Source organism: Lissotriton helveticus, chromosome 10 (genome assembly GCF_964261635.1).
Source record: "Lissotriton helveticus chromosome 10, aLisHel1.1, whole genome shotgun sequence".
Taxonomy (NCBI): Eukaryota; Metazoa; Chordata; class Amphibia; order Caudata; family Salamandridae; genus Lissotriton; species Lissotriton helveticus.
The window spans coordinates 375902260-375918712 of NC_136071.1; the positions used below are offsets into that span (position 1 = coordinate 375902260).

Here is a 16453-nt window from a genome sequence, read left to right on the forward strand (position 1 = left end):
TGTGTGCTGCAGTCCGTAGTGGTGAGACTCACCTTTTTCGAGCCCCACGGGTGTCGCAGCACCTGCGGTGTCTCCGAGGTTCTTCTTCCCTCGATCGAAAGACCGCGTTGTTGACTCCCAAGCCGCGGGCCCTGCTTTTTCCGAGCAGTTGGCACTGTTGTGTGGGGCCGGATGACTGAATGGCCCCAACGACAGCTGCTGCAAGCCACAGGGCTCACCGCCGACTTCTCTGCTTGGCGGCCGCCATGTTGCCACGTGGCACACTTTCGAGGGACACAGACTCCAAAGGTCGCTGAGTGTCGGCGCTCATGCGATGGGGGGGTCAAAGGGGCCACTGCCCGATCGACGGACAGTCCGGCATCTCCGGCTCTCTCCGTCGACCAGGGAAACCGCTCCGGCTGTCGCTCCTGGTGTCGCGGCCCGGTGGGCGGGGCCTGACACGGCGTTTCCTGGAGGCAGCAGCCGGGAACGGCGCAATCCTGGCCGGGCACTACCTCTGCTCCTCTGCCCCAGTCACCGTATTATCCCTCCATCGCAGCCCCAGACAGCTCCTCGCCACCCTGGTCACAGCATGGGACAGCCAGCATGGACAGTAGCCACAGGATCGGTTTCGAACGGATCTATGGAGCGGGCAGAGGGGAGCCTGTGCCGGAGCTTTAGCTATGCATGTCCGAATCCATTGCCCGCGTGGCCGCGTCCCCAACTCACAGTAATTTATTGTGCAGATTAAGCTTTGGCCTCAAGGTTTCCTTGTGAAATGTGCTCTATTGCAGTAGTTCTTAACCCCACACTGAATCATTATTAGAATCCGGCGACCCCCCCTGAGTCATTACTGGAAGCAGAGGACCCCAGCCTCAGCAATTTCGACGATTTCAGCTGCAGAACAATGCACAAAAATACAGAAACAAGCATTCATCAAACAAAAAACCAAATGAGATATGTTCCACAAACACATCAATCAAAAATCAACATTTGAGTATTAATGGAAAGTGTGGAGCTTTTCTAAATTCAGTTGAGGCAGCCGTTGTCTATACTGTATTCTGTTTGATGCACTTGCACTGCTCCCACAAATCAATCTGAGGGTAACAAGTACAATTTCCAAATCCTTTACATTTACAGAACTTTTAAAAAAAATTCAATTTGCTTCTTTATTTAAATGCACTTTTTCAGTCTGTTAATATTTTATTTTATAAGTAGTCAGAGTCCGAGTAGGAGTTGGGGGTCCCTAGTAGCCCACGGACACAACGTTAAGAACGTATGCTCTATTCTGTATTAGCTAAATGTCCTTTTGAACATATGAATAGTATGTAATTGTAAATAATTAATTTTAATACATTAAAGGTAGTCTTTGGTCTTATTTTTTGCCACACACCCAATCCATTTTTACCCGAATTAGCAGTTGACTTGCCAAGGGAAAAGTAGAGGTATAAAAAAATACGTGATCCTGAGGGCCATAGATAAGCAAGTTAAGGAGTATGGTGCAGTCATTTGATACTAATTAGGCAACCAGCAACTCAGATTGGCATTAAAACAGGGAAAAACAAGAGGACCAGGTTTGTATTCATGTCTTTTCATGATTGTGATGAGTTTGTCAAATTAATATTTTTACCATAAACCTTTTTCCAAATATTTGTGTTTCAGGAGATCCAGACATTTGATGACGTTGCAGTGTTTTTCTCACCCAAAGAGTGGAAAGAATGGAAGGAGGTGGACGAGGTTTTTCAAAGGGAGGACATTAAAGATCTCCTAGATTTGAAACATTTACTTGGTAAAGCAGAATCCTTTCCCTCTAGTTGTATGAAAATGTGTTCGGTTTTTTGTCTGAGTAGTTATCGTCACAAGCAATTTAAAAATGCCTAATCATTTGCCTTTTCGAGGTCAATCATATTGCTGAAACCTTGCTCTGCTTCGCATTATTAGAAACATAACCCCTATATCATTCAGACCATAGATTAGTTTGATATGGAAAGGCTTTCAAACGCAATGTATAACACACTGGGGCAAAAATATTTAAATCACTAGTGGTGACAAAATAAATATAAATAATGAAGTATTAGAAAAATATCACATTGTCCACAGTTGTACACTGAAAATCGCAGAGAGAAATACCTAGAACAGAAGTAAAAAGGTCATTAAAAAAAACTTTAACATCTAATCCCAGGGTTACTCCAGCCGTCTACTCAATCAGTCAATAAAAATGTTGATTTTGGATGGTATCCAAATAAAAATATTTACAACATGTCAGTAGTCGAATTAAGTTTCCTGGTAAGCGGTAAATGTCCTAAAAAGTCAATCACAAGAAGTAAAGCCGAAGCAAGACAGTACTAAGAACTAAAGCATGGAAATGTCTTCGAAAAATACACTTTTATCTCTCTGCACAGGGCTATGTCCATTTAGCAGTCACACCAAGACAGCGTGGACTTTCGGTTCTGCCAGCAACATTTAATAAAATGAGAACATTTGTACAACCGCGATGGGGTAATACATTTTTCAAATCTTCTTTCAAGTTAGCAACCAATATTGTGTTTTGTTGATGTTGTTCCAAAGGGCATAGCTGATCTTCAACACTGTATAGGGAATACTAGAGGGTTGGATTTCCTATTAATACCTCTTGCGTCCTGAACCTTTCATTCACAGAATGGGGAAGGGAAATGAACACTTAAAAAGATCAGAAAGGAACATGGAGCGTGTACTAATGCCCAAGGGGACAAAACAATATCAGCTAATTGGGTGACACTGAACACTGTGGCTAAATTGGACTAGGTAACAATTTACATCCATGAGCTACAAATACACGTGAGTGATATAGTTCAATGTAGCAGAAAACTTAATGTCAATAGAACGTTTACAAGCATTGTATCTCATTTGGGGTAGGAAAGCAGGGACCGTGGGCACTTAACATAGGAAAACAGAGGGAGGAATCTACAATAGCATTGGCATTAATCAATGGGAGCATGGGTATTGACACAGAGAAAGTTCTTCTATATGGCTCTGGAGAGAGTGAGTCCTTACATTTTTGACCCCCTCCTTAACACACACAAGCAATAATAGTATGTACTAGAGGCCTGTTTATGACACAAATTGAGAACAGTAGTTGGCTCTATGGTCTAGAGCGGCACACCATGAGACCCTCCTTACCCCGCATGACTACCCTCAGCTCACCAGACTGTAGAGGATTAACAATGGTGGCAGCTATACTGTTTATAGTGTTAGGCAGGACTTTTTATCTCTCTGTGTCAGGCAGAATTGCCTACTGACCTCTCCCACCTTTTTAAATACATTAGTCAGTCCCCTGCAGCCTGGTCCTTTGTGTATCCATGTGGAACATGGATGTGTCACGTGTTTGTACATTTCTGCATGTGTAAAGGATGCATGTATAGAAAGGGCGTGACACAAGTTACCATAGCCACATGTAATTGCAATATCCAAATGGAACCCAAAATAGAGGGGTTGGAGAGAGACCATACCAGCTTCTCCCCAACTTCCTGCTACACCCTTGTACCAAAAACATAATAGGGTCAGTCGGTGTGGGAAAAAGGGGCAGAATTGCCCAGAACTGGTCTTAGAACTTACTTTTGAGACATACAAGTACTGTCTACAAATTTGTATAAAGTTGAGGAATACATCTGCCAGTATGATACGGATGTGATATTATGTATGGTATTGCGTTTTGTGTATTTTTGTGTGTTGTAAGTTAAGTAGCTCTTTTTCAAAGACTAAGGCCTGGGTGGACATTGGGTTATGGACTTGTTTTGACGGATTTGATGATTTGGGAGTCTCTAACCCCAAACCTCTTCCTTTACTGAGTAGGCCTTGGACAGCTCCACTTTGTTACCCTGTCAAGTAATAAAAGGGCCTACTTGGTGCCCTGTTCAGGGCCTAATGTTAAGGTTAAACCCCAGGGCATCAGGGCTAACAAGCTCTGATTGACACAATCTGAGGCCAGTCATCCCTGTATACCCTGGGACTATTGAAAAAGTCTCCACAGGGGTGTATTTATAACTTACTCACTATCTCATTGTTTAATCCTGTAGCAAGGGTCTGATGAGTGCTGAGCCTGGAGTACGTATTTTTAGAGCCTTTTTGAAAATGTAGAGAGATTGCTGGTGCCAGAAGTTGAAAGAATTCCATTGGCAAGGGCCCTACTAAGAAAATGCCCTGCAAGTTTTGGAGACTATTTTAATGCAAGAGATTTTCAAGTCATCGTGATTGCTGCTGTGAAGGTTTCATTTGGTAGTGTAGGAGTGGACTTTATGTATCGGGAGCTTGGATGCAGCATTGTAAAGGCTCATGTAAATTATGCTGCCCAGCTTAAATTGATTATTATACCCATACCTATGGGTATAATAATCCACTGGAAGAAGTGGCATGTCTTTTGGAGACACGTTAACTAGTTGTACCAAACCCAGCAGCTTAATGGAAGAATTTCACAAATGGTCCGGGACAAATAAATCTCCTATAGAGTTCGTGGATTAACATATGATCAATCTGAAAGGGTTTGAAAAGGGAAAGACAGGCCTGCTAAGACTTCCAGGCACTCAGATGAAATTAGGACTGAACAGTAGAGAAAAGACTGCGGGGACAATAGAGTAGGCTATAAAAATGACTCCTGGTCGCATAAGATAGTGGACATTGTGAAAAAGAAACCACAAGGGGCAAGGTATCCAGTTCTCAGAAAAAGACAAACTCTGGTCTGGGCCAGAGGAAAATTGGTGTAAGTCAATGAAAATCTATGGAAGAGATTATGACCCCAAATACAAAACATCCGAGCTGCTCAGTAACTTTTGAGCTAGCCATTCCAGAGTAGGAAAGGAAGAAATCCTTTGAATCTGCATCTTAAGTGACACTCCGACTTCTTGTTCACCTTCTTTGCTGGTGCTTTTAGCTTCCATGATATGTCCTGGCAAAAGACTTCATATCTGCAATAACACCCGACCTAGACTTCCGAACTATGGGAATGTCGGGAAACCAAATTACCAGTGGGACCTTCATTCTAGGTGCTTTCTGCAGCTTTATTCTGAGGTTTCATTGTAGTTAGGATAGCCTCCCATGTGGTCTTTGACGTGTTTCTAGTCTGAGCCTTTTAGAACTTTCATCTGACTATTCTCAGATACCAACACCTCCCAATTAATCCCACCTACTCTGAGTCCAGATAGTGAAGTGTGCTCATTGGCCTTGATCCAGGGGAAAGGATTCATCAAGGGCCAGGATATGAGTGGCCCTAAGAAGCGGGTCTAGGAGAAGACAAACAGTAGAGAAGCCCCTAGACCAGGTGACCATTGTTATCTACACTCCATTTTCATTGATCTGTACCCCCTCTTGGCGCTCGTTAGCCCAATGTACATACTGTCTCATGACCCCACTACACCTTCTCTGAGCAGCACTAGGGGGACTCCTGTGCCAGCTTAATTGGCCCTTTAGCCTAAGTAACCGAAGATGCTACCAGGAAAACGCAAATGACAAAGGGGAGATAGCATGCGAGCAGTTCAGTTTCCTCGGGGGGAGAAGATGATCAGATCTCCCGGAAATATGTCTTTATGCTTTCACCATATCCCCTTCTGATTTCTCTTATAATCACCACATAATGCATTAGCCTTCATTGTAGCCCCACTCAGGGATGCCTTTCTTTTCTTCACCACCAACTTCACTGTACTCCACAGCCATGGGCTTGGCATTAGACATCTATATTACTGACTGCAGGAGGACAGAGGCTGGCCATAGCGGTCACTCTGAGCCTATTAGCTAACCCACTTCCATGCCATGGCCAGGATCGGTGACAGAAGCATGGTCATGCAGTCTGTAAGAAATAGTCTTTTGCAAGTACGAAGTGACACATGCTAAACTCACTAGACAGCTACAAACCACACTGTTGGAGTATCAACCTTGAGTGGGAGGACTCAGTCCACATCGCCCTGAGCAGCGGCCTCCATGGTCGGTGCTCTGTAAGAAAGGCTACATGTTAAACAAGAATTGGCATAGCCAATAGATCTCGCCTTTGGGACCTTATAAGTGTTTAATTATCCAGCACAATATCCTTGGTGCAACAACATCAACTGCTGCATGGCTAAACACTTATAAGGTCCCAAAGGCTAGACCTATTGGCTATGCCAATTTCTAAATGAGTTTACATCTAATTTTCGGGTATAGTGATATGTTTTTACTATCTCTGCAAATAAATACAGTGACACAGTCCCATTTCTCATATATAATATGCTGTTTGGATCTAAAAGAGCTTTTTAGGGATGTTGCTTGAAACATAAACATAACATTGCAAAATGTATGTAATAGACTCTCACTTATTAACCAAATGAAAAATAAATTAAAGGAAAATGTTATTTACAATAATCTGTTTTAGAATTATTCAGGGTCATCAGGGCAAGAGAGTCTGCAGAACAGAGCTGGCTCGATAGGGGCACCTTGAAAGGCTGGGGCCTTGGGCCAGAGCCCACTTTGCCCATGCCTTAAATTGTCTGTGTCTGGGAAAGGTGACCTCACAACTCAGCCAATGCAAACAATGCCTCACCCCTCCACCAAGGCCTAAAAGACACTGGGACCGAGGTGACAACACCTGACCCCTAACAAAGCCACTTCTGTAACTAGCCCCCTCTTCATCCCAATATAGCCTTAGGGTATAACCTGGAGCGGGAGGGGGGTCTAGATAAACACTGGCTGATGCTGCTTCTACAGAGGTGCTTAGAGAGAAAACCCCTCTTCGCGAGGCCCCTGCATACTCCATGGCCTGAAAGTGATGTCCCAGTGGGGGAATTGCACTGCTTCTGGGCCAGACGGGCCACACAAGGCAGGTGGCAGAAGTGAGAATGTCCTAAGGGCCAGAACAACACTTGCCCCCCAGCCTCAGCAGGCAGAGGAGTTCCCACGGTACTGGCGACACTCTACAGTGGTCTGTCGGGACGAGGGGAGACAGTAAGTCTGTGTGAGCAGGTTTACAGAGACCCTAAAATACTGGTCCACAGATGCCCATGAGGTACCTGCACGTGACCCAATGCCCAACTGCCTCCTTCCCAATCAGACCCTGTCGATGTTGCTTTTAAATGCAGGCCAAGGAACAGTATTTGGATGTGTTTCCTTCAATAAACTGCCCCTGCGCTGTCCACATTCGAGGAATTAGCCGCTGTATTGTTTCCAGAGCGCGGAGGCGTGGAGAGAGGCTGTGGACAAAAGCTGAAGGAAGTGTGGTGGATTCAGAGGAATATTACCCGTCTTTCTTTTTACATTTTTTTTTATAAACGACTGACGAGTCCGTTAAATCACGCGCCGAAGGAAGTGGTGAAATGAAGCCCTGTCTGAGCGTGTATAAACTGAGATTGGAAAGCATTCTTCAGGTAAATAACACGCGGCTGAAGCAACGCAGCGCTGGCAGTTGTGTTGCTTGGCTCCAGTGAGGGATAGACAGCTGCAGTCCTGGATTTCCTCAAGTTTCCGCTTCTGACAGCTTTGTTTTCCCTCAGCGACGGCGCTATTGTGCTATTGTGCTAGAAATCTTATGCCATTGGCACCGCTGTGTTACTGTGTCACAGACTGCTTCGTGTATCCTTACAGCTCTTGTGAGTGAGTGACTCTGTCAACCGCAAAATTTATATAGCGCACAACACTAACTGATTCGCCTCTTGGCGCTGATTACATGCCTCATAAACAATACAGCGGGTGTATAGGCTTTGATTCATTTCAAATGGCAGATGAGCTCAATGCGATTCGTTTTTTCTGTAGCAAAATTAATTTTTTCGCCAAGGAGAGTAAGAGGGCTTGAACGGTCTTTGAATCCTATACTTACCTAGTAAAATAAAGAAAACACGTTATTAATGGTTTGCTGATTTCAAGATAACCCTCGGGTGCCACAGGGGGGAAAGTCATGAAATTCACTGGTGAATTGCGGCAATGAATGAGGCGAGTTTTGTGCTACCGAGAAATTATTCTCCAGCAGTGACATAGTATTAATGAAGCGACAAGCACAGTGGGGACAGGTTTGTAAGTCTGAGGAGGCCACTGTGCCGCGTTTGTTGCTGTATTTTACAACACAACAACATTCAGAGTGGTATTTGCTTTCTTGCACTATGTCACAAGCATCTTAGCTACCTTATGATGACATAATCAGTGGTGTAACGCGAAATGAAGCCTCCCCCACTGAATATGAAGAGGGGTCCCTTTGTCTCCCGTAGCCCACAGATATACATTGTTTGTGTTCTGCATTGGGCCCCTGAAGTACCCCAACACTTATATGGTGAATCGTAAAGTTGGCATTACACTTCTTCTAGGTCCCAGCTAGGCAATGAAAATGCATGTTTATCGGCCCCTCTATCCGAAGAACAGCGTAGATTTGAAATGGTGAACAAATAGCAAAAAGGAGCAATATTCTGTCTTCGTTCCATTTCCTCTCAAAACTACACAATGCTTCTCAAAAAGCTACAAGTAATTACTAGATTGACAGCCATTACCTCACCTCAAAACCACTGAACAAACTGTTGTCAGGGTGCTCAATGCTGCAGTTCCGGGAGTGTTACAGCAGGGCAGGCTAATCCCTCTCTATTGATGTGACCTGTTCTAGGACTTTGCAGGCAATCCTAGTACAGTGTGTTTTTCCACTTTTCTGACACTGAAAACATGAAAGAAAAATTCTTTTACCCAACAAGCATGCTTCAGTAATTTAACGTGTCACTCTTCGATTGAAATACTTGCTTTAACATCTTAGGATAGACACGTTATTTTGTAGTTAAAGTCCAACATGGGTGGAGGCAGGATGGCAGCATAGACGGCCGCGAAATGAAATTTAAAAAAAAACGCGCGTGGTGTGCACATGCGTCACCGCAAGTGCTACTTTGCCGGAGATCAGCATGCTATAACGCGCATGCGCGCGCGCTCTTGTGCGCATTCTAGCAAGCTGATTGCCGGCAAAGTAGCATTTCTCAGAGCCCCAAAATGTCTCGGCCGAGACCAGCGCATGCGCTGGATCAGGCCGAGACCTAAAAAGCAAAATTGGTCATGCACATACAGTAGCTCAAGAGGCTTGTGGCTTAAAAGTGGGGTTGAGTCCTAAGCTGATTAATATCTTTAATGAATTTTCGGATTAGTAACAGAAAATTACAGTACTAGATAAGCAGTTTCTTTTATATGGTTCAATTCTTACATTTATTTACATTAACCTATCTGAAATGTTCTACAATAGGACATAAAAGATGGAACTTTGAAGAGTGGGTGAGTTACATAAACCAGTTTTGTTGAAATATTGTGGGACCTAAGAATGTTAGTATTGAAACCTCCTTACCATTACAGTTTCGTTTTTTCTCACCTGGATTTACTTGGTGTGAAATAACCATACAGTTTTTTCAGCCAGAAAAATTGCATCAGACTTTGACACCAACAGCAGCAAAATCTAATCTCATGCTACTTTCATCCCTAATTCCCTAATGGTGGCACTTGCTAAAATAAAAACATTAAAACACTTCCTATTTTCTCCCTCTACTGCCCCCTCATTCATTGGTCATCTGCTCAGTTCATGTGGTAAATGCATGCGGTAAAACTTATGGGCTAGAGTAACCAAAACCCGAAAAATTGACTACACACTATAATTCCTCTCTCCGTGGGTTTTTACCATAATTTCACAGTACTCTGGTGATTTTCCTACACAGAAATGGTAAAATCGCAGTACTTGGCAACTCTTAATTAGGGCCTAAGTATTGTATTGAAAACCAGACAGAAGTTTGTGGAGGTCTCCATTATTGGCAGAGAGCTATCCAGCCTGCCAGCCTAGTGATAAAATCATGAGGTTAGGGTGTGTCTGAGGAGATGATGTGGGACTCAAGAGATAAAGGTTAAGACTTTGTAAAGGCGAGAGACTGGATAGTGAGGAACATCCACTAATTTCTTTTTTAATAGTTTTATTTGAAGGTACAAGTGAGATAAACTGTTCCTTCACTTTGTGGAAAGGGATATGTAAAGATATTTTCTGCCTGTTTGGAACCCGATACCTTACTGCGTTGACAGTGGTGATGATGAAAGTTTCTATTACCTCCTTGCCCCTCTCGCTTCTTTCCATTACAGTGTGGACTCTTGCCTCATAAGCACACCCCCTACCGATATAAAATACTCTCCTCCCCTTCACACCTCCTGTTCTTTTGTGTCTGTAGACATTAAAGGGTGAGTGCGGCTTGCTCGCTCAGGTGAGTAAGTTTCTTTCGTTTGGTCTTTGATCTTATCGCTTCTTTTGTTTGGTCGCATTTCAACTAGGAGTTCACTGGAGGATTGTAAATTATGCATTTCTACACTGAGACAACCCGAGTGCTCACAGCAGTGATTATCTTGTGGAGTAGAATGTCCTCGAAGGCCTGTCTGAAAATGTCAGAGCGGTGCTCCGATTCATGTGAGGAATTGTTAGAAATGCGGAATTGCTAGAAACGCCAAAACAGCAGAATACTGGGAATCCTCTGAAAAATTCCTAAATCGGTGGGAATCCTTGGATTTGCTTGTTATTGATGTGCAGCATTGCTAGAAACTCTGGAACAGCATGAAACTGGGGAACCTCTGTTATTGCCAGATAAAAACCCTTGGAATGTGGAAAACCCTGGCCTTGTCAGGGAACTTCAGAGCAGTGCTCTGACAGTCGCTCTATCAGGATGGGAACACAGAGGTAGCATAGAGCTGCAGTCTTTCAGCAAATCTATTAGGCATGATCTATGGAAGCGCTGTGCCTCTCAGAGATTGCAGTGATTGACATCCTGAGGAGGATGTGGTGCTCTTTGCTGATGACTAAACAGTCAATAAAGGTAGAACAATATTTCTTATAAAATGTTTAGCTTTGCTGTACTTTTTTGGATTGGTTGTCTCCTGACCTATGGACTAACCATTTTCTCAATGGCCGTTTTTTTCTCCTCAGAATTGAATCAGGATTGAGGCAGTATTTAACGCCTACCTGAGTGGTGGTTGTGGATTTCTGGTATCTTTTTTTGGTGACACTTGAGAGCACAAGTGTAGGAAGAGGGGGCGTATTGAGTCTGAGATTGAACTACAGTCGGGGTCTACCACCTAGTCTCATGGTAGCACTGGCTTGATTTTAGCCAAGGAGGTGCAGGCTATGATGTCTGATGCAGTTGTCAAGGCGTTGGCATCTAAAAATAAATCTAAATCAAAGCATAGAAAAGCCTAAAGATTCTGAATCTGGATCGGATTCACATCTTCATCTATGCCCAAGACTGCGCATTGGACGTATATTACCCGTGATGAGTTGTCTCTTATATTAGATAACATAAGAGTGAATCTTGGTTTGGAGCCATCTGCAGTTGCTCAGCAGGAGGACATGTTTCACCAGTATTTCAAATCTGCTGGGGTGGCTTTACCTTTTCACCCTATGATTAAGGATTTTTCGGGTTTGGAAGAAACCAGACCATTTTCAGGTCCTCATATTCATGATGAAGGCTTCGGTCCTAGAGCCGAAAGGGGATTGAAGGTGGATACTAATCTGGATCCACTTATTGGGCGGTCTTGCTTGAATGCTAAGGACTGTTCGCTGTGGGATCAAGTGGACAGGAAGATTGAGGAGGGAATGAAGACCTCTTTTGCAGCTAATAATCTAGCCTCGAAAGCGGCGTTTTATGCAGCCCTGACTTCTCTATACTTGGTCAAGGATTGTGAGATTTTGTCTGATGGCATGCAAGAGGGCGCAGATATCTCTGATCATTTGTTGAGCATGGAGATGGAGGCAAAACTGTTGTCAAATATTTAAGCAGATGTGAGCAAAGCAGCATCAGTGGCATACAGTTCTGCAAATACGGCTCAGAGGCATTTATGATTGGGGAGTTAGAAAGCTGATTTTACTAACGAGTGCTTTCATTAAGTTGCCTTTTGAAGGGCGCAGGGTGTTCGATGATCAACTGGATGAAATTATTAAAAAGACCTATAAGGGTAGGGCATATACTTAGCCCTTTGTATCCTTTGCTTCTAAATTTGATTGATAATGGAATAAGAGTGCATTGCACAATAAGGAGTCAAATGTTATGCAGCAAAGAAGGGAAATGATCAGCAGAGGGAGGGAAAGGGCTAGGAGTTTCCTACCAAGGCTGAATCTTCAAAGCAGCCGTCTTGGCTATCCTGTAAGCGGTCGGATTATGCTCTTTTCCCAGGTCTTGGCGAATTTCCATTGCAGATTGCTGGGTTGTGTCCTCTGACTCTAGCTGCATCCATACACACATCCCTCAGATGCAGGCGAAAACAAAGGTGCTGCTCAACTGATGCGCAACGCGTTGTGTGCTGCCACTGACGATTCGCTCGTCCATGGAGTTAGACTCGCCTCTCCTACGAAAGACGGCGTTTTGAACTAACCCTTGACGCTGCAATTACATACCGAGCTTGCCGGAAATTCTCCCGGACTCAAATTAGGAACTCCGCCTGGTCACCGCTCCCTGCTGCGCCTGTATTGAAGATTTGATTACTGCCACTCAGGGACACCTGCAACTCCTTCTGAGGAGCCACCACACTCCCCTAAATAATTCTTCATTGTCCTTTCGATGGAGCGTTCTATGGTCCTGAAGAGAATCCTGTCATTAAGAAGGATTCAAAACGCGTAGGCCGTGTTGGGTCTACTTTTGACATCCTGGTGCCCAGTCAATTGGCACTAGGTCTTGTTCCAAATCAAAACAGAGCATGTGTCACTTTATGCTATTTTGCACTTTTTATACTTCTTTTAGGAAATATTATTTGAAACCCATCTTCTTAAAATATGATACGCATCATTTAGAAACAGCAATGAAATTAGTGTTTAATCTAGAGTCCCCAGATGTATGCTTTTATGTGGCTACTTATATTTTAAAATGTATTTTTGCAAGAAAATCAATTATTACATCAACTTTCCCAGCTGCTAAATGTATTATGCACTTTAAAACCGGATGTTGTTGACATCATGTATTATTATGCTAATTTGCACACATATGTTTGTCGGAATAATTGCTGCTATGTACAATATCCATTTCTGGAATGGCTTAGCACTTGCACTTTGTCATAGTTATTCCTTGTGAATGGCCAGACTAGGTGCTGTTATTTGCACATTGTACTTTAGGAAGGATGTTGCAGAATTCTTTTTAAAAATTGCCAATTTGTACATATATTAATATAGAGATGATACTTAGCACTTTAATTGTATATTTGCACATTATCAAAGGTCGTATAATTACTAATATTACAGCTAAATGTATTTTTCTAAACGACCTAATGATTTTGTACTATTAATGCTGCTAAATGTCTATTTTATGTCTGTTGCTATATGGTTGTATTATTTTACAAACCGAATAAAGGATCTTTGAATTTGAATTTTGTTCCTATACACTCATTTAGTGTTAAAAGTTTTTTGACAACTAATCAGCAAAAAGTGGAATGATAGCAGTGTATTGTTTGCAACTTCTAGGAATTGCCCTATAATCTGATAGTTGACCCGACATTTTTCCAACTGGCTTACTCATTTCCAGTTTGTGTGTATTTTATGGATGTTTGAATGAAAGTGGATTGAATGTGATATGTCTGAAGAGTGACGATATGGTTGAAGTCTTTTGACTGTTTTTTGTGTCCTAATTTTCATTGCTGGATAAGAATATAACCCGAAATGGCGCAGTAAAGTATAAATTGTGTTCATTTTGAATAATTTTTGAATAAAGAGCTATTGAATAGCCCCTCCGGGTATTGAACTGTTGTCTGTATTTTGGAGAAAGGATTCTGCTAAAAGAATACATCAGTATTGGCATCTCCCCTTTGTTGTTTTGCTCAACTGTGTCATGGCATTACTTTCCAAAAGGACAATTATCCCTGTTCCTCCTTGAGACCAGGAGCAAGGAGTGTATTATATTCTGTTTATAGTCCATAAACCTTCAAGAGATTATGGAGCTGTGCTGGACTTGAAGAAGCTCAATGAATGGGTCGAGACCAATTTCAGGCTGCTGTCTTTTCAGCAGCTGATTCTGCTGGTATCTCCAGGGCATTTCATCAGAACTATAGACTTGGCAGATGCTTACCTGCATATCTGGTTGTTGGATCTGACATCTTTTGGTGTGTTTTCCCTGTCTTTTTGCCTTCCGACCTCCTGGTTTTGACTCTATTTTTGCTGGTTTAGTGTCTCAAAGCACTTTTTCACTGCTGTTCAGTGTTAAAGTCCAAGTGCTCCTATTGTAATTTGTATTATGGATTGATGATTCCATGACTGGCATATTTGAATTACTGGTAAGTCCCTAGTGAAGTGCACTGAGAGTGCCATGGCCTGTAAATCAAATGCTGCTAGTGGGACTGCAGCACTGATTTTGCCACTGACACAGGCAGCCTTTCAAAGGGTTCTCAGGCCTGCCACTTCAGTGTCTTTGCGCAGTATTTACTGCCATGTCGACCTGGCTAGTGCACCCACTTGCCAAACCCTAACCTTCACTTTTATTACATGCGAGCCACCACTAAGGTAGGCCCAAGGTACCCCTATGGGCAGGGTGCTGCGTATTTGAAAGGTAGGACATGCACTGATGTAGGTGACATGTTCTGATAGTGAAATACAGTCTATTTCGTTTTTCACTGTTGAACGGTTATCTGTCCCATAGGATAGAATGGGGAATACTCTAACATTTTACAAGTATATCTTCCTATTGGGACAAGATAAAGAAATTAAGTTCACTATGCCTGAACTCAGAATGTAGTAATGAATCTTTTAGTAAAGGTGATTTTTATGTTCTGTGTTTGAAAATACTGGTTCGAGGCATATGAGCTGCAGATTCTACAGTTTGCATTAGATCGCCTCCTGGTGTTGGGCTCGGATGATTCATGTTGTTGTCGTCTTGGAAGAAGTCTTTGTAGTCACAAGATAGGTGACTCCTCCCTTGGACGATAGTGCGCATGGGCATCGGCTCCATCCTTAGATTGTTTTTTTCCGCCACTGGGTTCAGATGCAACTTTTCCACTCCGGTTCAAAATCTACTTTTCAAAGACTTTGACGCGCAAAACTTTCTAAAAACAAACTTTAACATTAATATACATAGACTTGACTTCATCAGTTCGATTCCGGTCGTCGACGCGGCCGTTGGGCCTACCCATGTGGTGAGGCCTACAACTCATGGAAAGGACACCATTCAAAAAATGCTCTGTGTGGCGCAACATTTCCACGCAGCGACCATCACGAGGTGTGTAACCTGTGTTTATCACCTGAACACAACGAGTCGAGCTGCACAGCTTGTGCGTCCTTTTGATCCAAGAAGACCATTCGAGATCGGAGGGCCCGTCGACGCGACATGCAGAGATCAGCTCCGGAACCGGTGGATATCTTCGACAAAGGTCCATGTGTCCCCGAGGAAGATTCCGATGATCTCCAAATCGTATCTGAGGCAGACGACTCCGATGATTCCATACCATGAGGTTAACGCAGGAGTACGACTGCCCCTGCCCCAACCCCTAAACCAAAGGCTAAGGTCAAAACTCCGCCTTCAGGGCCCAGTCGAGACCGAGACATTGCTTCAAAAGCCCCGCCATCGAGCCCGGTTCTGAAGAAATTATTAAAGCCTTCCGGTAGCTCCATACCGAGCAAACCGCACGTGCCGATACTACCAGCTCCCTCGGCACCGAAAAGTCCCGGGTTCCGAAAAACATTTAGAAACCGTCAACTCCTAAAGACAAGACGGCACCGAAACCAATGAAGCCTGCTTCCACCCCAAAATCTTCGGTGCCGTAACCTACAAAGCCTGCTTCCGATGCCTCCAAGCCCTCGAACCAGGCCTCGACTCCGAAAACAATACCTTTGGTGCTAAAAACGACGCCAAAGGACTATACAACAACTCCTATGGCTAAAGACAAGCAGAAACCAGGCCCGGAGCCGAAAAAATCGGCGCCGAGAGCAATTTCTCAAGAAGAAGAGCTTTTTAGACCTGATCCTTTGCAAAAAAGGATATACATAGATCCGGAAACAGGACATGTGTCCACTATTCCACATAGAAAGAGGAAGATAGATACAGCACCTTCAACTCCATTGCCGGTCAAGAAGAAGGATTCTGCCACATCACCTATGCACCCTTCTACTCCTGTACTTCCTCTATCACCTTCTATTCCTTTTAACATCTCCCCTCAAATTTCACCTGCTCATTCACCACAAAATTCTCCACCTCAATCTTCACCTCCACAGACGCCTCCTCAGAATGAAGATGAGTATAAAATAGTGGATGGGAAAGACCCAGATGAGCCCTTTCCATACCCTACAGATATACCAGACCACAAGATGTACCAGACACCCCTGACCCACATACATATCCATCCAAATCATCTCCTCCTGAAGATAATTTTGGGTTTGGATATCTACTTAATAGGGCTGCCATCTATCATAATGTAACAATGCACACAGATGAGGCAGAGGAAGATTGTTTGACACTTTTGAGCACTCACAAAAATCTGTTGTTCAAATATTACCCATGACTAAAGGGGTCATTAAGCATGC

The 16453-nt window shown here is 43.4% G+C and overlaps 1 protein-coding gene across 4 annotated transcripts in view; it reads left to right on the forward strand.

Annotated features, from left to right (window-relative positions):
• The window catches only part of LOC144784054 (uncharacterized), a 284352-nt gene that overhangs the window by 254560 nt on the left and 13339 nt on the right, over positions 1-16453 (forward strand). For all 4 annotated transcript variants that reach the window (XM_078662750.1, XM_078662749.1, XM_078662752.1 and 1 more), the window contains one exon: positions 1642-1768. In XM_078662750.1, the coding sequence (XP_078518876.1) occupies positions 1642-1768 (127 nt within the window). The remainder of the gene's footprint in view (positions 1-1641; positions 1769-16453) is intronic.